The following is a 27,832-nucleotide window of genomic DNA, read 5'->3' as shown; positions in this document are numbered from 1 at the left end:
GCTTGGAAAACTTGTACAAGCAAACCTCAGAAAAAAAGTAAGACAATTATAGGATAAGAATACAAAAACGTTCTTGACTCAGGCCCGTTGTGAGCGAGTGACCCGTGAAGTTCACGCAATAGAAATCAGTTTCAGTTAATAAAGCATCAGAGACGGATGTGAGAGCGTCAGCCAAGGATTTTTAAAGGGTTTGTTATCCTGAAAGAGATTTTCTGGCTGCAAAAACTGAAGAAGAGGATGGTGGGCGGCCATTTTACCTCTGGAGGTATCATCTGCATCACCTTTAGCATATTTGTAATTTGTCATATTTATTTATTTTTGTCAATAAGAAAAAAACTAGCTGGTAATTTCTATCTCATTGTTCTCTTTCTCCTGCAGGAACTTGGGATATCAAAGGCGGGGCTGGTGAGGCAGACTCCTCAGGCAATTGAAGACCTGCATGAGGTGCTTTATTACCGCCGCCGTTACCATGACAACCAAGGGTGAGGAGCACCCCTCCTGTCCTCCTCCCCTCTAACGCCCAGTGGCCTGACAGAGGTGTGAGGAAGACGAGGAAAACCATCTTCCCAACTTTTTTTTTTTTGCTATTCCCTCCCTGTTTTACTTCTTTGTCTTTGAAGGACTTCTTCTTCTACTTTTTATTTGTTTTTTTTTTTCAAGGGGTCGGGCTTTGCATCGCGTTGTTTCACCACTGGCGTTCTGCTTTTGGTTCTGTTTACCTGCTTGAGCTCGGGAGTTGGCGCGGCCAGCAGCGAATCAAACAGTTGATGAGGAAGTTGTGAAAGACAATGTTCTCAAAAAAGGTTGTTTTGTCTTGTTTTTTTTTTTTGACAAAGAAATGTGTTTACGTGGCGCTCTCCTTGCATGTCGAGTGCAGCCATCTTATTTTATATCTATCATTAGTTGCTATGATCTTTTAATGTTGTCTCTAACTTTAATTATTTTATTTCTGAACTTCTGAATAGCCTTTAGACTTTGGTTTATTTCTAAGAGACTTTCTAAGAGTATTTATTTCTTGTTGCTACTGCCATGAGAACTCCCCAACGGCAACAAATCAACAAAATGAACAAACTCAAACATCTCAACCTTATCGTCTACTGAACTGGAGAATATCTTAAATGTTGCAAAAAATATACTGAGGAATGTATTTGTGTGGACTTGTATTAACCTGTGAATAAGATAATGTAACGATAAATCATATATGATTTCACAAAGGTTCTACTGTTGTGGTTCAAAAGTGGTTCTTAATAGGCTGTTGTGTGACTTGTGTGGTCCGAGGCTATGCAGCCGTGTTGCAAAAATAACCTTTTTATTGATGAGTCATTTCATCTGAAATTCAACCCTGTAAAAACATCCGACTGTGGGATTTACATTAAGGTACAGTTATTATCAAGATCTACAGACTGACTTGCATTGGAAATAAGTCAAAAAAAAAAAAAAATCACATCCCACTGTACATTTTTTCACTTATTTTAAGAACCGTTTTAAGGTACGGTACCAGATGAAATGACTCAATAAGTCTGATATTTTTGGCAGAGTGAGGTGAAGGTGTTTCGAAAAGGAGGAAGCATCAAGGATGTGTTAGCAAAACATCACAAGTACTCAGTATATTACTCCTACTTTGCCATATTCATGATTGTAAATGTAATATAAGAATAAGAGTTAGTGAATATTTGATTTTGCCTTGTCTGTGGTTAAAAGCTATTATTAATATTATTATTATTATTATTACAAATATATATATTTTTTGTATATTTTATTTTCCCAATGGTAATCTGTGAAGCTGTCCTAGCTTTGCTGCTTCCCCCTTTGACAAACTCCTTGGCCACTGTGCATATAATCGAAGCCAATTAATGCTGTTGTGTGTGTCCCTGCATGCGTACTTAGCCTTCCTCCGCCTCACAGTGGGGGCTGAAGTTGCCTCGTAATAGTGAATACTAGCCTGTTTGTTCCAACCAGCAGCATTTACAGATATTTCTTTTGTTTTAACCTGCTTTCCGTAAGAGATGGTTGGGGTTTCACTGTATTTAAGAAGTGTAATTTTGGGGGAAAAAACAGCTGTCAAATACCTTGTTGTGTTGCCCAAACATGGTTCAGTGAGCAGGTTATGACTAGCAGAAAGATTTCCTACATCAGAATATTATTTGATGCAGCTACGGCCAAAATAAGCTTGTGAAAAGATCTTTGATACATGTGCTGCTGTGCGGAAATGGCTAAAATATTGAGGTTTAAGTAAATGGACCTATACAGTTATGTTCTAGAGGCAACTTCTATCCGGGTTTTACAGTAATGATCCTTTAAGGAATGCAACATTTTGGGAAAATTGCTGTGATACTGTGAGATAAGAAGTTTAATATCTATTTTATCTCTGTGTGCTCAGTAAAATAGCTCCCCGTCACGTTTAGCCTAGCTTAGCACAAAACTGGAAGAAGCGGGAAACATTTTACCATCAAAAGTAAAATATGTCTTCCAGCCACACCTAAAATGTGTTATTTACATGGATCTTGTCAACAATCAAACTAGTTATCCATCTAATTCAAGAGTCACAAAGTTTTTTTTTTTTTAGTGTTAAGCTAGCAACTTGACTACGACGACTTGACTTCTAAGAGGCTGTATGTTGTCAGGAAATACCTCCACTGTGTAAGAAAACTGCTTTTTAAACCACATTTTCGATTTTTGCATGTTAAATATACACATACAGTAAATAAGACAGCTTTTTATTTATTGGAAGGTACTTTCGACAGAGCTAGGCTAGCTGTTTCCTCATGCTCCCGGCCTTTGTGATAAGCTAACACTTCACAAAGCTAACTCTGCACTGAAGAGAAAAGTACATTTTTCTTCTCATCAAATGCTCTGTAAGACAGCAAAAATGCACATTTCTTTAAATTTTCAGAGTATTATTTTAAAAGTTGTAATTGCCAGAATGTAATGAAGAAGTAATGTTAGCTAATCAAGACCAGAACTGAGTCAAATACTGGCTACAAATGTTCGTTAGTTGTTCCGAGTGCCATACTGTAGGTGGAGTTAGCAACATAATGTAAATGATTCACATTTACCTGAAGCTGATTTATCGTGATGCAACTCTACCACATCTACCAACTACAGAAAGGACTAAAAAGTTAACGTTAGCTTTCAGAAATATTGACTCAGGTTTGATCAAAATGGACAAACTTATGTGTTTTTAGCTTTAATTTGGATATCACATCCATGAACAAGGCTGTAAACCTGTAAAGGATCATTTCTGTGTGTGTGTTTTTTTTTTTTGTTTTTTTTTTCCTGTTCCTGTAAAGGGTTGGCTCTTGACTTTCTCAGTTATTGACGCATTGATCCAATTAACCTGAGCCAACCCTTCACAGGGCGGTGTTACTGTGAGGCGTTGTAGATGTTCAGCTCTGGAAGGATTGTGCTACTGTATCCATAGTGTGCCAGCTATACGCTCTACACCTTAGAGGCTTTAGTGGTGTCGTGCCAAGTTTGTACTGAATTCAGTGGGGTTATGAGACATACAGGGTGTGTGCGAGAGTGTGTGAGCTTACATGCGCTTCAGATGCGAAAGTTGTTGTACGTCGTACATTTCAAAGTTTACTGTATCTTGCCTTGCACTTTACGAAGAAGCAAACTTAATGGGGAAAAAAAAGACATTTGAGTGTATGTGCGTGTGTGTGTGTTTAAGATTATGAGTGTTTACGAGTGTTTTTTTTAAATTGATTTGATGACGAGAATCTTTTATTTATGAAAAATGTATACGGACAAAAGTGTGTTGATAAAATGTAATATATCTAACCAAACATAAAAGAATGATAAATATATAGAGATGCATACACAAATGTTTATTACATCGGTGGTTGTACAATTACTCCCACAGCAGCTTGAAACCTCCCATTTAACACCAATGTTATAACGTGATCATGTGTCAGCAATGTCATTGAAATGTCATTCCAATGTTACGCCAATTGGTATTGAACTAGTATTAAAAAAAAAAAAAATGTAACCAATGTTAAAGTTATTCTGACTTTAAACCAAAGTTGTTGAAATTCTCCAGTGTTATACGGACTAATGAATAGTTTACACAAAAAAAAAACAACAAAAAAAAAACATGTCATGTTCAGCCTGTGTGAAGCCAATATTTGGGTAAAACTTTTGTGTATCATTTTGAAATTGCAAGTTTTGAGACGGTCTACCTTTTTATGCTTTAATTAGCATTTGTTGTGTCGAGTTTGGGGAACGAACATTTGTGGAATCCCTTTTGGGAAAAATTGTGTTGCCTAAAGTTTAATGTGTTTTTTTAAATGATGATTTCATAGCTTTTTTTGTTATGTTTTATGTCTTTTTTTTCTTTTTTTTTTCAAGTAGCGAACATGTCATTTGGGACTAAAACTCCTTCAAGGAGTCACATGGAGCTGAGAAACTGTAATGAATCCACAGATTACCAACACGCCACCATGTTTGTGCAACAGTATTCCATAGAAGACATTTGTGAACGCACCCCCCCTGATCTGAACAGCCTATATATCGAGACTGTGTGCGCAATGCTGGAAGCCAGACTAGATGTTGCACGACTCTGTACGTTGCGAGGTGTTTTATTGTGTTATCGTGTGCAGTGTGTAACAAAGACTAAAGTCAGCGCAACCCTTTGGAGATTAAATGATTTATTGAAGTGTGAAGCTTGTGTCCATTGGTGTAATGTTTTTCACTGAGAAAATCCAACCTCAGGATTCAGTTTTTGTTTACCTTGCAGGTGGAGAAAGAAGTAAAGGCTCAGTATGCTTCAAACAAACTACGTCGTACAGTACTACAAGGCGTCCAACGACGTCTAAAGGTAAAACTTCTTGAATGGCCAAACTTTACCACTGCCTCACCGATCAAATTCCTTTTGCACAACTTCATAGTTTCAACGTGTTGCATCATTCAAATAACCACGCTTGGGGACACTCTACTCTTTAAAGGCTTTCTTGGTGTTGCACTAAGATGTACATATGAAAACTGACTGAATTTGTGTGAATAATGATTACTTAATGCTTGAGAGGGAAGTTTAGGACCTGTCCACTTTCACACTATCGTTTTGTTGATTAGGAAAAATTACAAAAATGTTTGGATGCTAATTCTGGAGAGCAGGTTGGAGATGGATTTATTGTTGTACTTGAAGGGGTCGAAGTGTTTACTGAGCCTAACAGACGCCTTCCCAAAAATGATAATTGGTCAGCATTGGCTGTGCTTTCTCCTACAATTTAGCCAGAGGAGATAGATAGTAGTGCAGAAAAAAATTGAGTTGAAGAAAGACTCGGTAGTCTGTTACAGTGAATGAAAGAATATAAACATGGCGACTGCACGGTGGTAGACTATTCAGTAACAAGCCATGGTGATATAAAAGTAGTAAATAGTTACTGGGGGAATATAATTAAAGCACAATGTGGCTTGATCATGTGTTGCTCCCAGCAGGTGAACTTCAGTGATGAACCCTAAATCACGACCCGGTCTCACAATCTGCGTACAAATAACATGACTATACACTTTCAAATTGCGTGCAGTGCAGTGCATACCCTAATTTAACGCTGCATTTTTAACCTTTTCGCATCTCATTTGACGCCTTAGGTTTAGGCATAAAAACCACTTGGTTAGGGTTAGGGAAAGATCCTGGTTTGGGTTAAAACAGAAAAATGCGTCTGAAATGCCCAATGTGACGTTAAAAATCTCCAGTTAAAATGCACAACGTGACATTAAAGATGTCCGGTTGGTGGTCTCGAAAAGTGCTCTCCTTCTGCTTTTTGCCAAACTACAAACTACGTAGCCATCCACCCAACCTGCCTCTTCCTAATGAGCAAAAAAATAACTTTTATAAAATAAAAGAAAGTCGCATTGACGTAACTTCACTTGGAAGGATTGGTCTATCACCTGCACACAAAATTGGACTTTGGCGTTTGCACTGCACACACTTTGAAAGTGTAAAGTCGTGGTATTTGTCCGCAGATTGAAGGGACCTGGGCTGCTAAATCACAATCTACACCGCAAAACTCCTGTTAATCCCTGAAATTAGATATAAATTCAGAAAAGCATTTCATTTGAAGCATACTGAGGCCTTAAGAACTCAATCTCAGTCCTTGGTTGCCACATGAATCCAGTCATGCTTGTTTAAAAAATAACTGTAAAAACTCACTGTATCCAATATTTTATCAGATAGTGAGTAATACATAGAGTAGGTTGTGTTTGCAGATGTACAATAGACTTATATTAATGAAAACAATGTGTGAACATACAAATTCAGCATGACTCACCAGTTAAAGGCTAATCAACCACCAGTGTTTTGCTGCCAGCAGTGGCCTGTAACACCAGTAGATACTTAATCTAGTCATTAGGCTTTTAAATGAATCATTGATCTTAATCCTGCTGCTAAAAAACGCGGGGGAAGTGTGATGAACAACAAGTCTTTATATCATTGATGTGTCCATTTATCTGTGTTCATTTGGAATTGAGAGACAGAGAAATATAGACATAGAAAAGTCTTTATTTAATGTCTTGAAGATGCACCCAGAAGCATAAAAACATCACTATCTTGAGTATTATCATTAAATAAATTATAAAGGATCCAGTGTGTTTACTCTAAATCAGGCATGTCATCGTATCCGTCCTCTTCATCCTGCCTCCTTTGCTCCTCTCGCTTCTCCTCTTCCTTCTGCTTCTCCTCCATCACCCTCTTCATCTCCTCCTCCACCTCCTTCCTCTTTAAATTCTGCATCTCTTCATGTTTTTTCTTCAGTTCTTCTAGCTCCTTCTCCTCTTGCGTTTTCTGCGGCGCCGTGTCGTAGGCCCACTCCTCGTCCGAGTCGCTGATGTCGTCGTCGTCGATGTCCCAGTCGGGCTGCTGCTGCGGCTCGGTGGTTTCGGTGAAGGTGTCTTCTACGGGCTCGGGTTCTGGTTTGTAGTTGGGGTCCTCTAGTTTGCCCCAAGAAACCTGGTCAGCCTTGCGGAGGGAGATCTCCACTTTGGATGGGACCATGTTGACTGAGCTCTGTTTGACATTGATTACCTGAGGAGGGACGGGAAAGAAAAGAGTGAGAGAGATCAAAGGAAAAATGTAGATGTATGTCTTTAATCATGAATCCTAAAGTAGTTTCTGTTGTTCGAAGACAAAAATGACACTTTCTAGACAAATGTTGAAACAGGTTGTAGGTATTTAGACATGTTTAGCAGGTACTTACGCCCCAAAAGTGGAATTCTCTCTTGAAAATCTTATCGTTCTCAAACTGGATTTGACATGAAAGCTGTAGAGAGGAAGAAAAAAGAACAACGTGAATTTATTATTTGATTTCTTGTACTAATATTGTCATAATTTAAGGACAGTTGTACAAATTTCCTTGCAAAGTTCATTGTCATGTGCTGTAAACTGTGTTAGCGTTAGCTTAAAGGGGCACTTCTTTGATCTCATCTTTCATTTTCGTTAAGTTGATGGACTCACAAGAGACAAATTTTTAAAAAACAATTGTGAAGATCAATGCAGCAGAGGCCAAGATATCCTGAGTTTTAGTCCCTAGTGTTGGTCAAGCCTCAAAAACACTGGATGCTACACTACACTTCCCATGATGCAACTCAATAGCATCTTTCATTAGACCCTTTCACTTTAGAAAGCTCCTCTTAGAGCCACAGAGGATATTAAACAACTGTTCTCACAGGTTTACATGTAAGATAAGAAAAGTGCCCCTTTCACTTTTTTCATATAAGTTTCTAAATTTACAGTTTGCTGAATCTGAGACTTATATAAACTTTTTACAAGATCTAAAAAGCTTTTTAAAACTTTATTAAAATAACTCTTTCTAAAACTGTATTTTCATGATCAGTTACAATGTAGGTTCATAACAATCTTTTCACAAAAGTTGTGGTTTTGAATATACAGTTCATCCACTCACCACTGTCTGGTTGGCCTCAATGCAGCAAAACTCTGGGTTTGCGTTTTTGGCGTAGATCGTTACGACGACATTATTTCCCGTCTGGTGCCAGTCGAATCGACACGCCACCTTCTTCTTGTCCTGTAAACACAAACGTGTGCACAAACAGTTCAGTCACAAAGAAATGGACCTTTATATATGACTGGTAAGTGATAAAATGTTAACACTACAGTATGTGTTTTTGCTAGCACATGGATTGAAAGTGGGAACGAGAATCAAGTTAATTTTCTCTTTTTTACAAGTTTTCTTGTAAAAAATGAATGAATATTACTTATTTCTAGAAAGGTTGCTGCTGACAAGCTGACAAGCTGACAAGCAACATCCAGAAGCAAACTTACTGTGTACTAAAGATGCAGGAGTGATAATTCATCTGCATTGTAATTACAGGATAAAATAATAACTTTCTTTCCTGCTGATCTGTTAATTTAGAGTATTTTTGCTTGTTTTCAGGGCCATTTGCATTCATACATGTATCACTAAGGTTTTATTTACTATATTTAGTCTCCTCTCTGATTAAAAACACAGTAGACAAAATATCAGAAACATCTCTGAGTATAACGTAATACAGTTCAACAGCAACACAAACTACAGCCTCCAAAATCACCATAAAGTTGAGTCAACACTTCTCAAACAGACATTTTCTCTCTCTCAGCTTCAGAAATCACAAAAATGTTTGTCAGCAAAAACAAAAAAAGAAAGAATAAACTGTAAACACAAATGCACATACGAAAAAGTTAGGCTTCATTCAATTTTATATTAACTTCCTGGAAATTTTCTGTGTAATTCGCAGGTATTTAACAGACATTTTGCAGAGAGGGTGGTGCAAATTCATATAAATTATAAGAAAAACAGAAAAAAAAGTGTTTTGTAGATGTAAATTTACAAAAACTCTTAATAAATTGGACTCTTGACAATTATTTAACTGACAGAAAATACTAGTTTTCAGTGTGTAGTTTTGTGTTTCAAAGTACATTTTAGCGTATTTGTTTCTTAAAACCTCTATAATGAGCATGTTTCCTGTATATTAACAAATGACATAAACCTTTCAAAGAAATGTCCAAAAAATAAACGTCTACATAGAAGCTACTTATTGAAAAAATCTAATAAGCTAATAAATCGTTTGACACACAAAACTACACACTGAAATCTAAGTATTTTTTGTCAATAAAAGACTTGTCAAGAGTTTAATTTATTAAGAATTATTGCAAATTAACAATCAAATATAATGAATGGGCTCTTACCAACTAAACCATCTTAACACTTTTTTCTGTATTTTCTTATAATTTGTACAACTGCAGCTTCTGTGCTAAATGGGAACATGTTGCCACCTGCCTTCATTAAGAGGTTCCTGAGAGGTCAGAGGTCAGGTGATGCTTGGTTTAGCACCAAAACTACCACCAGGTACTGCCAAACTATTTACATTAAATAGTTAAAACATTAGGAAGTTATAAGAGTTTGCTAGAAATGGCTCTAACATGCACCAAAGTGCACCACCGTCTCTATAAAATGTCCTAAAAATTTACAGTTAAAGGACCAGTGTGAAGAATTTAGTGGCATCTAGCAGGACAGACTTCGCAGAAATGGAATATAATAGTCATAAGTATGTTTTAATTAGTGTATAATCACCTGAAAATAAGAATCATTGTGTTTTTGTTACCTTAGAAAAGACAAACTGGTCCTTTTAAATACCTGAAAAAATTTTCAGGAAATTACTATAAAATTAGGGGACCTGTACATTTTATTTCAAAGGCCCTTTTTCAACTTGCAAGGTTATTTCCTGTTAACTTTGGAGGCAGTTATATTATATTGTATGTTGCCCATGTTGTGTGTGTTTACCTGTTTCAGGACCCAGCGGTGTTTTCCTGCTGTGCAGCCCTTCTGGTCGAGGAAAGCGTTGAAGTCTGTGGTCTTTATACAGCAGCAGCTCCAGTACTTGTACCTGAAGGATCACATTGTTATAAAAGTCACAGACAGTTTGTAACAGCTGATTGATTCATTTACATATCCGACATGCGTGACGCTCGTATTTAAAATCCATGAAATGCATCGAGTTCAGTCCATCCTGTGATTCAAAGAAAAGTCGCAGTTTTAATTTAAAGTCTCTTCTTTTTCTAACGTGGCAGATTTGTTATTAATTACTGATCTTTAATTAACTGTCTGATCTTTCTTTTCATATTGAAGCTTTCATGTTTCTTGCCTCGCTCACATGGCCTTCAGTTTTGTTTTGTTTACGTTCCTCCTTTGTAGAAGCCGTCTAATTATGGTTTGAAAAGAGTTATGCAAATAAAGATCGTAATTATGATTACGCATAAAATCCTTTATAATATCCGGAGTAAGAAACTGGAAATATGCAGCAGTAATTTATATGCTGTGTGTGTGTGTGTGTGTGTGTGTGTGTCTTACCCCTCGTGGAAGACGGGTGCTCCGGGGTGGTGGGTGCAGACCTCCAGGTTCGTCTCTGGGCCTTGATAGGCCTGAACACACAAACACAACGTTAATGATCAAGAGTGTATCAGATCAGCTCATCAGTAGTTTGTAACATTATTACAGATCGTCCTCACTCCTCCGGTCATCAGTCACATGATGATAAAGGTCACCGGGTCAATGTGTGTGATTGTTTGCATGTTGTGTTTCTCAATATTAAGATTAGGGGCCCAAGTGGGGTCGTTTGTTGTGCAGAGGAGGACGCAGAAGATATTTTTTTATACATTGCTTAATTAAAAAACAAAAAGATGAGCTAAACTTCAATTTGCCCCCCCTCTATGGTCTTGAAAATAGTATTTAAAGTATCAATTATATTTTAAAGTATTTTTTGCTTCAGTTCACACATTGTCACTCTAGTCACTGAGGTCATGTAGTAGTGGAAGATCTTAACTTCGACTTTATTGTCATAAAAAAATGCTGCATTACTTCAAGAAAAAGTTTTGCATTAAAAATTTTACTTAAGGAAAATTACAGAAGTATTTAAAGTACTTATTACGCAGACAGTTGCTTATGTCAGTGTTATATCAGATTATTATCATTAATGTATTAACGTGAGCAGAATTTTAATGTAACTGGTTGAAGTCGACCTCATTTTAACTACTTGATCAACTATAAAGTGTTTTTTTAAGATATAACAATGCATCATATTTTATATTTTATAAACAGATAATATATTTTGTAGAATTTGAAAGTAACTACTCTTGTCAGGTTAATGTAGTGGAGTAGAAATTGCAGTAGAAAGTAACAAAGTGGAAGTAGTATTACTCAAGTAAAGTACCTCAAAATTAAAGTACTTGAGTAATTCTACTTAATTGTTGTTACCTACTCTGGCCACTAGATGGAGCTCTTAATAAGCTTTATAAGACTAAAGTAGAGGAATCAATATCACAGCAGTGCTACTGAGCTGTGTGTGTGTGTGTGTGTGTGTGTGTGTGTGTGTGTGTGTGTGTGTGTGTGTGTGTGTGGTCCATGTATTCCTCATGTTATGGGGACATAAATCTGTTTACACACTCATGTTGTGGGGACTCGCCTCCCCTATGGGAACCAAAACCAAGTCCCCTTAATGTCAATCATTAATTTTAGGGTGAAGACTTGGTTTAAAGTTAAGATTAAGGTCAGGATAAGTCTCCAGGAAATGAATGTAAGTCAGTGTAATGTCCTCTGAAGTGATCTAAACATGACTGTGTGTGTGTGTGTCTCTGTCATAGGCTACTTTCAGGGACCAACTTCAGACTTAAGACCAGTTAATTGGGGACAAAAGTCACGTCCCCAATTGGGAAAAAGCTGATTTTTGGGTCATTGGTTATGTGTAGGGTCAGGTTACATCTCCAGGAAATGAATGTAATTCTATGAAATGTCCCCAAAAGTAACCACGATCTGATATGTGTGTGTGTGTGAGCAGGCAGCTCCTGGTGAGGATGATATTTGTTGGCTTTTGCTGATGTTAGATAGTCGACTATTTCGGGCCGCAGCAGGAACACCTACATACACACATACTGTACAAACACAAGCTCAAATGAATAAACGATAAAGATGATAAACTTACTGTTTTACATCCTGCGTTCTTGCATCGTGTCCCCATCATGACGGTCTGACTGTCTGTTAGATGACAAAGAGACAAAAGGAGACGAGCGACATGAGGAAAGCATTTTCATTTTATCATGTAAATCTACCAGGATAGTAAGAATTTGTCGTTTCCTAAGCAAATAAACTTCTTTTAAGTACTTTCTGAAACAAAATTTCATTTTTCTTTGTTGTTTTTGCATCAAAAAAACACAAAAGTTGAACTGTTGTTGAATTATTGCATCACATTTACAACAAAAATAACACACATAAACAGAAACTCACACAAACATACTGTATAATTATACACAGGATAATGTGTCACACACATATACTGGCAAAAAATCTGTCCTGTCAAGTCATTTTATCTGAACTTAGAGTCTGTTTTTTTGAGAAGAAGCGTAAAAATCTTAAAATTTCAAGTACTTCCTGCTCTCCAAGAGCCTCAATCCGCCTCATTCATTCTTGTCAAAAGATTACTGAAAGGAAATATGTTACAAAAACTACAAAAACTCAGAAAATACCATTTTAGGACTTAGGAGGACTTAGGAGATGTTTTCAAAAACAGCTAAAACAGCAGGAAGAAACAGAAAAATGTTGCTATAATTTGACTTTAGGAGGAAAAAATACACCTGAAGGCATCAAACACTCACCTGTCTTCTCTTTCTCAGCTTTATTGCTGATGTCCAGTTTCTCCAGCTCCTTAGCCAGCGATGCAGATACTTTGTGGGGCAGCTTGGTCATGGGCTCATCTGAACTGAGCACACATAAACACACACACACACATTCAAACGTTAACGCAAAAAACTGGACGGAGAAGCGAGCGCGCCGGTTCAGATACACACTCAAAGCATCAAGCACAGGCCTGCAGACTGACACACAGCCTGGTCCGATGAATTATTTATTCCAGGAGCGCCTGTGACCTCACACTGACCTCTGTGAATCGATGCATATACAGAGGCGGCCGCGTGCGTGAGAGTAACAGGCAGGTTTATGCAAAAAGACACATTTCAGTTAAAGTATGTAGATGAAGGGAAAAAAAGAGGAATCTCGACATAAATGAGAGCTGAATGCAAATTACAAACACTCACCTGGGTCTCTCTTTCTGCAGTTTCTCAACAGATTTGGGTCCCTGGTAGATTATTTCTTGGTCGCTGGTGTGTTTCATCTTGCCCTTATCTGATGACACCTCCGGCAGCAGAGGCTCACGGGGCTTTTCGTTGCTGTGACGCCCGCGGGTGCAGCCCTGTTCAAAGAGAGCGGTCACCTCAGTCTGGTTTAAAATCTGCACGAGATCTAAAGCTTCAGATGTTAGTTTCTCTTCTTCGTGACTGATATTCTAACTGGCGTACATAAAATTAACTAAATGTGTCCTGAATGATCCTTCACAGAATGAAATAAAATGACAAAACTGTTCAAGACATCAGTAAGGATTCAATTAAAGTGTAAGAAATGGTTTCTAAGTAAAGTAAAGACTGGAATAATTGTTTAAAAGCAACATAACAGTAACATATGTTTCTGTTCACAGCTATGAGTAGTGTTTTGGATGTTTTCTGTGTATTTACAGAGTACATTTAAATCACTAATTATACTTAAGTAGTATGTCTCGGATGATGTATTTTACTTAAAGCCTGAAGTAATTATAGCATCTTCCAAACTATTCTCATGGCATCAGTTGTTGTTTGTAGAAAATTATAACAATCATTCATCTGTTTTTGGAGGTTGTTGATTTTAACTTGCTTGTACTTTGCTTAAACCTGTAATATCTGTTTTTTTTGGCCACTTTGAAGGCAGCACAACAAATTATGGCCTTACAACATCGATAATGCTAACCTGTTAGCAAACAGCTGCCAATTCACACATCAAGCAGATACGGAGCAACATTAACATTCATCTGGAGTCGTGTTTCTGTCCAACTGGTGAACGTCAGTCTGATATTTACTCTGTTTTGTGTCCCAACCAACTGCTGAGAAAAACATCTGGTTCTTTAGCTGCTAAATGCTGCGATATGTCCACAAGCTAGTTGTTAACTCTGTCTGTTTGCTGTTTGGTGCTACACAGGTGATGTACAGTTGGGTTTTTTTGCTGAACAGCTGCCTGTTTTAATCGGAAACGACTGATGAGAGCGGTGAGAGTGAACCAAAACAATACAGCTACAGGATATAAAACCAAAACAATGAGCTGAAAGGTGTTAAAACTCTACAGAGCCGAGAGAAACTGAAGTATCAGGTGATAAATCTTTGTAGGTTTGTCACTATCGGCAACATCTGTCATATTACACAAAGTTATTTGATCCATTGTTCACATAAAAATTATGTTAAGTGCAGCCTTAAGTTTGTTGTTAAATACAGAGCAATGATAAATTACATGTTCAAGTTTATTCATAAGAGTAAAAGTTACTGAATTCATACATTTGTTTGTTACATGTTCGCTGCTATTATAGTTTAGTTAAACATTATAAAATCAGTCGACAGATATACTAAAAAAAACAAGTAACAGATAAGAACAAAGAAGTCGTTTCCCACAGATTTTTACAACAGTCTTCATCTGCCCGTCCGTTTGGAGACATGAAAGAAGGCCTTCATGTCAGAAAACTTGAAGGCATCTCTGTCTGAACGTTACATACAGACGGCGGATGTATAAGACTTGTGATCTGAGATAATTGGCGGAATAAGTTTGCAGAGAAATGACGGCGGTTTTCTCACAAAGACTTTATAAATGGTTTCCAGTCCGCCTACAATCAGGTGATTGTTGGTGTTTGTCTGCTTGTTGCTACGCTACCATGCAAAACTCTCAAACATCAAACCGCTTCAGTGTAATTTTATACATAAAACAGAACATTTTACTGGGGGAAAGTGTAACTGGTTTGCAAAATTGAGAATTTGTCATTCGTCCTGTTCATCAGAAGATCCCTTCATGATGCACTTACAATGTAAGTGATGGAGGACAAAACCCACAGTCCTTGTTTTGATCAAAAATGTACCTAAAAGTTTATCTGAAGATAATCTGTCTGAGTTAGTCAAATAAAGTGAATCTCTTCCACAGTTACAGTCCTTTTAGTCGAATATTCCTTCTCTGCTTCCTTCTTCTTAGGAACTGATTGTCACCTCTACTTTTTTACATTTTGCTGAATTTATACAGCGACAAACTACAACTATTCATCTTGAGCTTCTCGCAGATGCTAACTGACCCTGAGCTCTTACCTTGATGGAGAGGAATTCGGAAAAGTCTGTTGTCCTTTTTTTGCAGCACGACCAACCCTGGAGAAGGACACACACACAAAAAAAAACAGTTTTATCCAGCTGCATGAAAAGTCTTATGTTTATAATCAGACACTGTGAAAAAGCACTTTTGTTTATTTGTTTTGTACCTTCAGAGCATCATGGAAGATGGGGACTCCTGGATGGAAGAGGCAGGAATCTTTAGGAGGAAAAAGAAACATGCTGTCAGTCTGCATATAGACTCACACACACACACACACACACTCAGAGTCAGCATGTACCAGCTGCTCTCTTGAGTCACTGTAGTTGAGAGGTGTGTGTGTCCCATATAAGGAAGCCGGTAACACTCAGCCATGCAGAGACATGTGGCTGACCACGCACACGTTAGCCTCCCTCACACTGATGACAAAAACTGACGTATTGCAAATATTCATGTTGTTTATCCACCTTTTGCAGGTAAATGCAGACCATAAACCTGACTTCCTGCCACTTATTTTGTGTGTGCACGAACATCCAGGAAAGTTATTCATGTGCAAGACAAGAAATGTTTCATTGCAGGGTACAAAAGGAGGAAGGTCTGCACACTGTTAAGCTCCCAATAAATACATGTATTCTCTTTTTTTTGAGGCAAAGTTTCGATCTGTAAGATGTTTCACCCTGAAGAAAATTATTTATTGGGAGCTGAACAGTGTGCAGGACCTTCCTCCTTTGTGCCCTGCAAAGTTATTTTAAACATCCAAATTGATGACATACCTCATTCCTGTCTTGTCTATAATTAATTTGTCTATTCTTTGTCATAACTTTGCTTAGTAACAGCCGACAAACACAAATAAATCTGGTCACAGAGTTTGACCAAAATTGGTTGATGCCCGTGAAACTAGCTTTTAATTAAAGCCTCAATTCCAGCTTACTGGTGATAGATTTTTGAAATAGTTTTTTTTTTTTTTTTAAATTTTGGTCTTTTAACTCAAGATACAAGAAATAGAAAATTAAACTGGATGTAAAAAAAAAAAAAAAAAAGAAAGAAAAACAAAGCAAATCTGTAAACGCCAGCACTTCCCACACAGTTATAACAAACCTACATGCTTCTTTTTATGCTTTTGATTGTCTTTCCACTGAGGCTTCATATCTTTGATGAACAAACATTAAAACCAACAAACCAGACGGACCAGAGAATATTATAAAACTTCATTTAAAAGTACAGATACAGAGAGAGACGGTGGGATCTCACCGTCTTTGTTCTTGTCTGCGTCAAACTTCTGCCCGCAGCCTTTGTTGTAGCACATCAGCGCCATGTCGGCCTGTTGGTTTGTGTGATTTCTTCTTCTTCTTCACTCTACAGTCTGCGTCTGCTCGTCTCTGTTCAGATGCTTTCCTCCAACCTGTTGGTCTCTCCTGGTTTTAATGCCGTCGGCTGGTATCTCCAGAAGTTTCTGGAGGAAGAGGAGGCAAAAAAAAAAGGAGAGATCCAGAAGGGGCGATCGCCTTCAGGAGAGAGGAGGAAGAGAAAGGGTCTCTCTCTCTCTCTCTGGTTTGAGCCTGACTAAAAGAAATGATATAAATAGCAGATCACCTCCCCTCCTCTCTTGCCTCTCACAGTTTACAGCTGTCAAAACTTATCTGAAGGTGGGGGTTGACATTCCTCCTGGTGAGCGTCTGCTGTCACTAACAGGCAAGCTGTGGCCTGGCAGCAGGCACAATGGGACTGACTGGGACTTCTGGGATTTCTGTCAGTTTCTACCACTGGATCCACTGCAGGCTGGACCAACCATGAGGTTATTTCTCAGGGGGTCTTTGGCTGTGATTTGACCTGCAAAACATGTGGCTAAGATGCTAAAAACATTTAATAACTGTCATTGCAGTTATGTCCGAATGAATGTTTTCAGTAAAAAAGCCTGATTGTGTCTCAATAATAAGAACTCAAACATATTGCTTTGATTAGAGGGCATTATCATGCTGCTGCTGTTCCTCCATACCAATCTCTGGGAAACAATTTCATTATGGACCTGGCTTTGTGCACGGGGACACTGTCACGTTGTAAAAATTTAAGGGCCTTTCCCAAAATGCTGCTTCAAAGCTGGAAACACATGGGTGTCCACATACTTTTGGCCATGTGGTGTACATTGACAGGGCAGATATTTGTTAATAATAGATAAAAAACATAAATATATCCATGTATGATATATACAGAAGACTCAGAAAGTATTCAGACCCCTCCAATTGGCAAAATGTCACTTTATGGATCATTAACTGTGCTGTAGATTGACGGGCAACATGTTTATCCAATTAAAATTAAATCTATGACACAAAGTTTGCAAAAAGTGAAGGTCTGAATACTTTCTGAATCCACTTGTATCAATGTGTTGCTGTGTGTTGGCAGGTATCCAAAAAGACATTGCTGAGCAGCGCTTTCAGGGCATATTTTTCTATATTTGACCATGTTTTGTTTTTATACTCTCAAAGCAATAATTTGACATTTTGGGAAATAAACTCATTCGCTCTCTTGCTGAGAGTTAGAAGAGACGATCGATACCACTCTCATGTGTGGGTCACGTATGGAGCCAGGAGGTGATTAGCTTAGCTTAGCATAAAGGCTGGTACGTAGCTAGCTTGTCTAAAGTTCAAAAGTACATCTACCAACATGTTAAAAGCTAATAAATTAACATGCTGTCTAATCTGCACACAAAGACAAGTGTAAAAATGGCAAGTATGGAGGAAAAAGCTTAGACTGGTTGGCTCGTAGCAGGAGAAGTTCAAAAATACACCTAGCAACACGTTTAAAGCTAACAAATGACTTTGTTGTATCTTGTTTGTTCACTTGTGTAGTGGTTTTACAAGAAGTTGTGTGCTGTGATTATTTCTTGACTGCAGGGCAGGTGGAGAAACTCTTGCCAAGAAATACTTCCAGCATGTAACTCCTTCTCCGTCTAAAATCAGAAACTGCAGATAATCGATACCACTGTCATGTGTCTGAGTTAAGTATGGAGCAGGGAGGCGATTAGCCTAGCTTAGCATGAAGGCTTGTATGTAGCGGGGGAAACAGACAGCTTGTCAAGAGTTCAAAAATACACCTACACTACCAACATATTTAAAGCTAACAAATGAATATGCTGTATGTTAATTTAATCTGTACACAAACAAAAATCTAAAAAAGTTGTGGTTTTACAGGCAGTTGTGTGCCGTACCTAACTATTGATTGCTGGGCAGACTGATAAATTCTTGTTCCAGCACGTATATGTGTCTAAAATCAGAAACTGTTGTTTTTACTTTTCCATTTATGTACAGATTAAACAAACAAGACACAACATGTTAATTAGTGAGCTATAAAGGTGTTAATAAGCATATTTAAACTTCGGAGAGGGTTCCTCCTACTTCCGGGCGTTATGCTAAGCTAAGCTAAGCTAAGCTAATTGCCTTCTGGCCTCAAGTCAATCTTATCATCTAACTTTCAGCAAGAACATAAATTAGGATAACAAAAGAACACATTTCACAAAATGTTTAACCCGAATAGTCACTGGCATCAATGTGCGTTAATAAAATTAGCTGTTTAGAGGTTATATACATGTGCATATAAGCTAGACACCCACAGAGCCGACATACTGCTCTGACAAGTTCTTCTTTAGAGAGGAGATGATATACTGTGGCTTTTAATATAAGGCAGGAGTTAAATTTATATTTCATAAATTTAAATGTGTTTATCAGTAGGTTAGGCACTGTTTCAAGGGGTTTTAAAGGTTTGGTTGATATATTTTTGTGCCAAAATATGTTTCATCCTGGGTACACACACAGACAAATTGCCAGCGACTGCAGGTGGTACGACAATAAATTATTCAGTAAAGACAAAACACTGCTGTTTGTCAGGCGCAGTATGTTTTGAGTGATACATGCCTTACCAAGGACCACTTAGTCAAAAACAAAAAAAACCCCCTGAAATACGACCATCACCCCCGGCAACTGTGAAAGCCTCTTGATGTGACTGTGCGACAAATGTACACAGTTTCATTATGCTGAGCTCAGTGGGAGTCAGGAGGTGGGAACCTGCTTTTAAATCCCTCGCTGTGGGAGCGCTGAAGTCACTGTAATAACAGACAATAGCAGAGAGAATCACGCCAGGCTGTTGTAGGTCAGCGTGTCACAACAAGCAGGAATACACAGGTGTATCTGTATCGCCTACAGGTGAACACAAAACACAACACAGGAAAACAGTAACTACCTGAATGGAAACGAGTGGTAATTGTATGTTTAGTTTGGTGAAGCCGCAACAAGTTTTCCCACCGTTATAGGAAATCTTGAAGGTGTTACTTAAGTGTAGTGTGCAAGTATAGTTTATAGCTTTGAAACATGATCATATTATGTGGTGGGAAATGTTCTCTGCCAGCTAATTGTTAATATGTCAACAATTTAAACAGAATTTAACTAAAAGACGATGTTTAGTTAAGTTTTACATTATTTTAGATGGTTAACAACACTTTAACAGTGTCGTTAACCACTAATTTTTACATTTCAGTTCAGCCAAAATCCTTAAGATAAGAGTCAGAGCATCATTTTGTAACAAATATCCATGAGTTAAAGGTGCAGCATTAATAATCAGTGCTGACACAAATAACCACAAATAAACATAAACTGGTGATGTGCAAACCCAGTAGACTATACCCTTTACATTTTCAGTTTTAACATGCAGGTGACTCTACATAAGTTGCGTTCAAATAGTGTAGCATCAATTATGATTGTTTTTTTGTCACATTAGAATATCACTCTCTATTGGTTACTTCTCTTATTACAGATTACCTTTGTGTTTTTATATTAAGACATGTCATTAGAAGTAGATAAACATGTTGAAAGTGATTTTCTTTCAATCTTATTTGGGAAAATTTAGCTCTCTTCCTGTTTTGTGGCGTAAATCCAGCCAGCAAATTTCCCGCCAAAGTCAAACCACAGTATCGCAACACAACCTTTAAAACATACACAAACATATACAAAATTTAAAACATACAGACCACACAGTCAAGGTGCAGTGTATGCTGAATCTAAGAGCAAATGTGATAAAATTCCTGCTTTTTTGGAGAGATAATGTGAGCCAACGCTGGAAAAAAGATCATCATATCCCTACAAACTGATGCACAGATGCTACTAGCGTGTATGCTAACGTAGAAAATACATGTTGGTGTTTTGACATCATATGCCGCCAGTGTGTCGTTAAGTCTTCCTGCAATAGTTTCATTTACAAGTATTAAATACTCTGGTCTCAAAATGAATGCGGTTGTGCAAAAATGCTACAAGTATCACCTTTAAATATCAGCGTTGAAATTGCAGATTTTATGAGTGTTGAATGAAACCATTGATTTAAGACTTATGATAGACGTTTTTCACAGAAGAAATGTTGTTATGACAGAGGGAAAAGCTCAGGAGTCAATAATAAAACGAATGATGGTTGAATTCTATTTAGCTGCTTCATATTTTACATGCTGGCTCACTGGGATTCTTGAATATTTTAGAGCTGTTGTTAATGTCATTAGTAACACTTGTGCTTTTCCTACCATGACAACTCATTATGTCTGCAGTGAAAAAGGTCCGTAGGTGGGAAAACAGACATGGAGAGTGCTTTAATAAGACTCTCTCCTAGTATTTACCATTGAGCAGCGCATTTAACATGCATGGTGGCCCACAGTGAATAAGTTGTAGATATCAGGTGTTGCTTTTGCAGGATAAACAATGTTAAAAAGTAATTGCATGACCTGCCAATCACAGTAAAAATCTAAGACGATTTTTGCGGTAAAATATAAAACTGGTAAAAAAACATAGTGGATGGGTTAAAACATGGCTTGAGATCTCATTAGAATTAAGAAAACAAACTCTGAAGCCCTCCGGCACCGCAATTAAGAATCGGAGGATCCACTGTTTGACATTTCAAGGACTTGAATTTTTATCATCTGGTATTTCATTTTAAGGGTTGGGTAGAGGGTAGAGTCTAAAGAAAAATGCAGAAACAGACAAACTTTAGGAATGGAAAATGACTTTTTATTTCTTCCAAAAAAAGAGAGAGAAAACAAATCCCTAGAATAAACAAATATACTGCTGTAAAATAAAAGCCTGTGATGTTTTTTTTTTTTTAAGTTTTTTTTTTTATCAACTGTAACATTTGTTTGCCTTTCCATGCTCGATACAATCCATATATTTCTGCTTTAAATAAATAGAAAAAATGTACAAAGAGATGGGGGGGAGGAGACAGAGAAGAGAAGAGATAGAGAGATAGAGAGAGAGAGAGAGACAGATTTAAAAGGTGTACTCTGCTCAAAAAACATTTGGCATCATTGAGAATTCATGGCTGATCCTGATGTACGGGGAGGTCTGCAGCCCTCAAAATCTGCATCGTCTGTCTGTTTAGCCCGCCCCCACTGAGTAGTAATCATACCTATATACTGCTGTAATAACGCTAATATCTTTCATGTTCAGAAAAAAAACAAAAACAAAAAAAAAACGAGTAAATGAAAATAATGCAGTTGCGGATTATGAGAGTATGTATTTAAGCTCTGTGTTGTGAGTGTGAATGTGTGTATTCTCTATATACAGAATAGTGAGGCAGCAATCCGAGGGTTCTTACCAAAAAACACAGATGTAGAAAAAACAGAACGTGCACAAGAGATCTTTAATTCAACACACACCGACTCACTGACAAAATGAGGAAATTGATCTGTTAAAACAGCCTCTCTCGGTTTCCTTTTAATTTCATTTCGTTTCGTGGGTTTTTTTTTTTTTGTGACTTCGAATGAATCTTGTTATTTTTCTCTTCTTAAAACGCTGCCACGGCTGCAACGCGCACAGCGACCTGCAGATGGCGCCACAACAGTGGAGAATCCAAAGCACAGGTTGCCATTGAGGGTATGTGCTGCAAGTAACAAATGTGACATCTTTGGGAAAAGTAACACACACACACACACGCACACACACACACACACACACGCACACACAGAAAAAAAAAAAAGAAAAAGTTTGGCGCTCTGTTTTGCTACAGTGGCTCGTTTATCGACAGCACAAACAGCTGTCAGATTCAGTCCGACAAAGTAATGAACCTGCTGTCGTTGGACGGCAAATGATTGGTCAAGAAAGACTAGATCCATCTCGCCCCTTCACCTCGTCTGGTTGCCTGTTTTTTTTTTTGTTTGTTTTGTTTTTTAAAACAGAGACTACAAGAGGAGAGAGTTTATCATCATCATCACCATCATCACTGTCATATCATGCTTTTTAGGGGGGGGGGGGAAAAAAAAGACAATAATAAACATCGACAACGGTATAACCATGCACTCACCGACCCCCGGAAAGAGAGGGGGAGATGGCTCGACAGAGAGGAGTCTGCTCTCTGGACGACTGATACACTTGGCCTTAGCAGAGGACAGTAATTTGTATATGACATCAAGGTTTAATCCTTCTCCACCTAGATTCATGCTACAACAATGCAGAGAGGCGGTAGCAGCTTTTAAAAGTTGAGAGAACCTTGGTAACGTAAGCCACGAGGTTTGCCTGGTCTGATCTGACAATTTGGGCAGGAGATAAAAGATAAAAAGAAGTACTACCGAGATGCCCAAATGGCCAACACCAGAAAACAGTGGTTGTACTGGAAAAAGGGAGTTGCCGAAAAAGAGCCCGCATGCTCGGCCAAACCCCCCCCTCCCTGGATAAATACTGTAACGAGTAATCAAAATGACCTACATGATAAAGCTGTAATAATCACTGGCAGTTAAATTGACGCCAAGAAGACGTTCATGAGACTCAAAAAAGCCGCAGTAGTCTCCCTCTTCTACGCTCTCCCTCTATCCCCCCCTACCAAAAAATTTGACCATTTTGAAACCACTTGAGACACACAGACAAAGAAAAACCTCATCGCAACAGGCAGGATTGGATTCCATGCAGAGAAATTTCATTATAAAAAGGAACAATGGATGGAAAGGAAAAGGAAAAGTTTAAAAAAAAAAACTGACTGAGAAGAAAACAATATGTCGATTTAAGAGCTGTGTTCAACGGATAAACAGCTTTTATACCATTTGATTTAACCTTCATTAAGAAGATTCTGAAAATAAACATCCTGGCACTGATTTCGCTGTTTGACACACCAAAACCAAACAATTTTGTATTCTGAGGATTTTCTTACCAACTAACAGATCTGCAGTTAGACCTGATATGAATTATTTTTATTTTCCAGATGCAGTGTGGTGATGACCCGATTCTGGATCGACTTCTCTTTTTTTCCAAAGAGCCAATTTATCACAGCAGATTAGAGACAGTAAATCCCAGAAAATAAAGAACCATTATTAGAAGTCATTTTTAGTGCCAAAAAGCACAGACATCCATTAAGATAATAGTTTTATGAGTGTTCAAGCTGGAAGCCAAAAGCAAAAGAGGTACCTTTGTTTTAGATCTTGGAGAGAAGGATTTTCAGCTCCATGAACAAACTTTTGGAGATGGTTTGGCACAAAAACCAAGAATTAAACTAAATGTTTCCTTATTTCTAACTTGGAGCTTTGTTCAACTGTCCCAATACTAGAAAATGCCAAACAGATGTTTAAAATACACTGAGAAATACCCCTGCACAACGGCTGGTGGACCGCCAAAGTGGCTAGTGCTATATGTCTCTCCGTTAGCCAACAAAGTCTCCCGTTTGCCGCAAAAGACCTGGATATCCACGCATGTGATTCGCTGTCTAGCTTCAACAGTCCAATCAGAGACCGTTTGTAGGCTGCTGACATCATTACCAGAGGCGGAGATGGTTGATGTTGTTGAGACGTGGGAAGAAAAAAAAAAAAAAACCAGAAAAGAAAAATAAAAGACGAGGACCTTATCTACCGGACACCGGAGCGATGCTAACGGTGAGAAGAAAGTGCGCGCTAAAAAGCTAGAGAAAAGCGAACCACAAAGCCTGAACCGGAGGAGCCTCCGAAAGGCTTACAGCTAAAAGACAGAGACACCAAGAGAGATAATAGAGCTATAGTTACTAGACACTGGCAGAGGATTGGACAAGGTGGGGGAAAACCTACAGCAGGAGGTGTTTCTACGAGGAGGATACGATGAAGAGAGTCTAAAGCTAACACAAGACTGCGACAAGAAGCGTCTAAGAGCAATAACTATCCAACAATGATGGCGTGAGCAGACAATCTAGACAGAAACTGGTTATTATTAGTATTTTTTTAATTTTTTTTTTTTTTTTTTTACATATCTACACATACCAAACAGTGCCGAAGCAGGCTAAAAAAGCATTCTAGAGATAGACCGACTAGACAGAGTTGAGAGACTGAAGTAAGATTCTAGAGATTTCACAGCAGAGTGGGTGATGGGTGCGATACGACTGGACTATCACTGATGGTTGGGATGTAGACGCTGGACTGGGACCGGGGGGGGGGGGGGACGGGATTACAAAAAAGTTTCAAGTTCATTGTTAGAACGGCAGGAAAATAACTTTTAGTTACCTGCCAAAGTGGCTGGTAGATTAGACAAACTTGTTATTGTAAAACCCCAAACTATCTATACAAACTTCAAATCTCCTTTTTTTTTTTCCAACTTTCGCGCCAGAAAAACTGGCGACAGCTCTACTACGGCACGATAGTCACTTCAGTGCAAAATTCTCGCATGTGCATTTTGCAACAAAATTCGATTTTACAAAAACAAAACAAGCACGTACCGTGTCAAACTCACTGGCTCATATTCGGCTCAAAATTTGACACACTTTGACCCTCAGAAATAGCCCTCAATGGAAAAAACATACACACAACTGTGCGAACACACACGTGAACACTCACTAAAAACGTATGATGCCTAAAATATTCCAACAGTCAAAATCATGGCGACGGATGCTTTGGCTGACGAATGGCCATGACCTCATAAAAAAAAAAAAAAAAATTCCAAATTTGATTTCCAAAATTTCCTGGAACCACAAGAGCGAGAGTGATGCCAAAGGTTCAGTGTCGTTTGGCTCTCGGTGCAGACGAGAGTCACACTTGAAGCTACTCACTTTGACTCAGTGCAATTTAAAATGAATTTGATTCAGTAACATTTAACTCACTCACTCAGTGCTGCTGTCATTAATCATTGGCACATAATGTGGATCTGCCAATAGCTTGTTCTGAATGAAAAAGCTCTTTTTTTTCTTTTTTTAGAAACCTTTGATGTCTGAATCTGGTTGGTGAGTTGATGAAGACAATAAGAACAGATACACGCAGGTCATCCAGGCGCTAACAGGTGATGTATGCTAATAAACACCCTGTAGCCTCTTTAGCGTGGCGAATTAACAAATGTCTTGTCATTTTAGACTCTGCAAAGAGTAAAAGCAGCAAACACGGTCAATGATAAACATGTATGGCTAAAGGTGAGGTCACACCAGCACTTAAAAAAAAAACAAAACGCTGAAATTTGGTGCATAATCGATTCATTCTGTTGGAATTGCTGTGATCAGTAGATTAGCTCACATCCACGCTAATTTTTTTACATCAGGTTCAACTTTTGGTATGTTTGACACACTAATTTGTGCCACTAACCAGTAGTAAGCCATCTTGACAGTGCTGGCGGAGGGGAGAGTCCAAAATGGAGGAAGCTATCGTAGCTCATTAGCTGTGTTGCATCATCCACTTTTATTTAACCCTCCGCTGCTTGAGACGGTTATGAAGAGCTTACTTATCAACAAGATTAGCTCAAGATTCTTTTCCCACTTCAGTAACTCTTTATTAAATTAAATTATATACAATCTGGAGAACAAAATGCCAGGAGAAAGTAGAAAGGAGCTATTGTGACGTAGCGCTAGCTTGTTCCCGGCTGGCTAGCACGTTAGCGGTTAGCTCTCGAAGCCTCTAGAACCAAATATTTTACAAAGACGCACATGATTTATGTTCTGCCACTGTCTGGTGTGACCAAGCCTTAAGAAAAATATTGTAATATATTGTAAAATTTGGTTCACAGACAGTTTAGACACATCTGCGCCGTGCTAGCATGTTGTCACCGCTAACCCCTGTATATCTGTGTGTATCTGTAGCTTCAGGAGGAGAAATGAATGCAGTATGGAGACTTCAGCTTAAAACCCATAACAACAAACGCTCATCTACTATTAACAAATGGTTCAACAAATTGCTGTACAAGCCCCGATATTCAGGACATTTCAGGAGAGGTTGCAGAAGGAAACGGATCGAAAAATACAAAGATATCCCCCCAACAGAGCGGAAAAACTACGGGAAACACACTTTGAGAAGATTTGCCTCTAAATCTCTCGCTGATTGGACAGTCGCGGACGCAGACAGCGAATGAGGGAGGGGATGGAGAGGAGGTCGGTTGCGAAGGTATTGTCTGAAACAACTGCTGCGCACGTACAAACATACTACAAGTACACACACCTTCTCTCTCACACACACACACTAAACAAACACTTGTCCTCTGCTAAGTGCTCCCAAGTTGCCGTTGCAGGCGGACAGTAACCCAGAGGGGACAAAATAGCACCAGTATGAAATAAAGCTAATTCTGCAGCTGAGACTCTCACGGCAGTCAGATACAGTCTGACTGAAAACCAGAGGTAGGATTTCCTACATCCCCTCTCCTCTCCTCTTTCATCTTTCCTTCCATCTTTCTCTCTCATCGTTATACCGTCTCCTGAATCGTCACTCCATCGATAGGATTTAAAACACAAATCGGACAATATAACAGAAAGTAGCAACACACACACACACAAACACACACACAAATGTTTGCAAGGAGTTGTTTCAGACAACGACCAGGCAGGATGACGTCCTCCCCCCTTCCTCCTCCCCACATCCCTCCATCCTCTGTTAGGGTCATCTTCTCCTCGTCTTTCCAGCTTGTTTTTTGGTGTCGGTTGGTTATCTTGTCGTCTGTCTGTCTCTTAGTCGTTTTAGCTTGATCAAATCATTCCTCCGTCCATCTGATCGTCCTCTTTGTGTGTTTTCTTCTTCTTCTTCTTCTGCTGTTTGTTTGTCGCTTTTGGCACTCTGCTTCCCCCCTGACTGGATTACATAAACTGCATCTGAATAGAGTGGAAGGAAAAAGAGAAACAGTTTGTTTTGATCGTTCAACCAATTTACTGAAATCCATTTTGGATTGGTCCAAGTGTGGACAAAGAATTTCTCAATCAGAGTGTTAAATACAGTGAGATGGATTACACGGGTGGTGATTACCAGGATAGGAAAAACAAATATTCATGCCACACAAACTTTTTCAGACATTCCTTAAATTTTTGCTTTTTTCAGACATGTGAAGTAGTTTTAAGTATTTATACAAAAAGGGAGAAAATACATCTTTGGTTGTAACCCACTGACATAATGTACCTGCTGATGATGATACACGATTAGACATTATTATATTTAAAAGTGAGAATGTGTAACTTTTTTGAAATGCTTTGACCACCATGACGGGATAATGATTAATGCTAAAAGGCAGCATAATAGTAGCACATGTAGAGAAGAGCTAACTGACTCAGTCTTGTCAGTTACATAACAATATCTAACTAAAGTTTGCTAACATTAGTCAACTCAAGCTACTGGTCATACTGGACCGAGCGAGGCTTTAGTGGCAAAAACCTCTTTGAGGTCAACTTTTTATCTGTAAGATTGTGTTGGTTCTTGTTTCAAAAGTTGG

General features: G+C 38.4%; 3 protein-coding genes across 9 annotated transcripts in view; 1 reads left to right on the top strand and 2 right to left on the bottom strand.

The window, feature by feature from the left end:
- Positions 1–4,664, top strand: part of si:dkey-172j4.3 (diacylglycerol kinase delta) — an 89,092-nt gene extending 84,428 nt beyond the window's left edge. For all 5 annotated transcript variants that reach the window (XM_067578966.1, XM_067578970.1, XM_067578969.1 and 2 more), the window contains one exon: positions 379–4,664. In XM_067578966.1, coding sequence (XP_067435067.1) covers positions 379–431 — 53 coding nt within the window. In that variant the 3' untranslated portion in view covers positions 432–4,664. The remainder of the gene's footprint in view (positions 1–378) is intronic.
- A 1,818-nt stretch (positions 4,665–6,482) lies between these two features.
- On the bottom strand, positions 6,483–16,759 carry zgc:92429 (uncharacterized protein LOC445063 homolog). Its single transcript, XM_067578974.1, has 11 exons — positions 16,440–16,759; positions 15,358–15,407; positions 15,191–15,247; positions 13,079–13,233; positions 12,641–12,744; positions 11,971–12,023; positions 10,344–10,414; positions 9,777–9,879; positions 7,902–8,021; positions 7,197–7,259; positions 6,483–7,024 (listed from the first exon to the last, which is right to left on the bottom strand). The coding sequence occupies exons 1-11, from the start codon at positions 16,501–16,503 to the stop codon at positions 6,593–6,595; spliced, it is 1,272 nt and encodes a 423-aa protein (XP_067435075.1). The 5' UTR covers positions 16,504–16,759; the 3' UTR covers positions 6,483–6,592.
- A 5,612-nt stretch (positions 16,760–22,371) lies between these two features.
- si:ch211-200p22.4 (phosphatidylinositol-binding clathrin assembly protein) overlaps positions 22,372–27,832 on the bottom strand; it is an 82,426-nt gene continuing 76,965 nt past the window's right edge. For all 3 annotated transcript variants that reach the window (XM_067578971.1, XM_067578973.1, XM_067578972.1), the window contains one exon: positions 22,372–27,221. In XM_067578971.1, coding sequence (XP_067435072.1) covers positions 27,207–27,221 — 15 coding nt within the window. In that variant the 3' untranslated portion in view covers positions 22,372–27,206. The remainder of the gene's footprint in view (positions 27,222–27,832) is intronic.

The sequence above is a fragment of the Thunnus thynnus genome, chromosome 22, assembly GCF_963924715.1.
Source record: "Thunnus thynnus chromosome 22, fThuThy2.1, whole genome shotgun sequence".
In the NCBI taxonomy this organism is placed as follows: domain Eukaryota; kingdom Metazoa; phylum Chordata; class Actinopteri; order Scombriformes; family Scombridae; genus Thunnus; species Thunnus thynnus.
The sequence above is the reverse complement of the archived record's forward strand: the minus strand, read 5'-3'. Positions and strand labels throughout refer to the sequence as shown.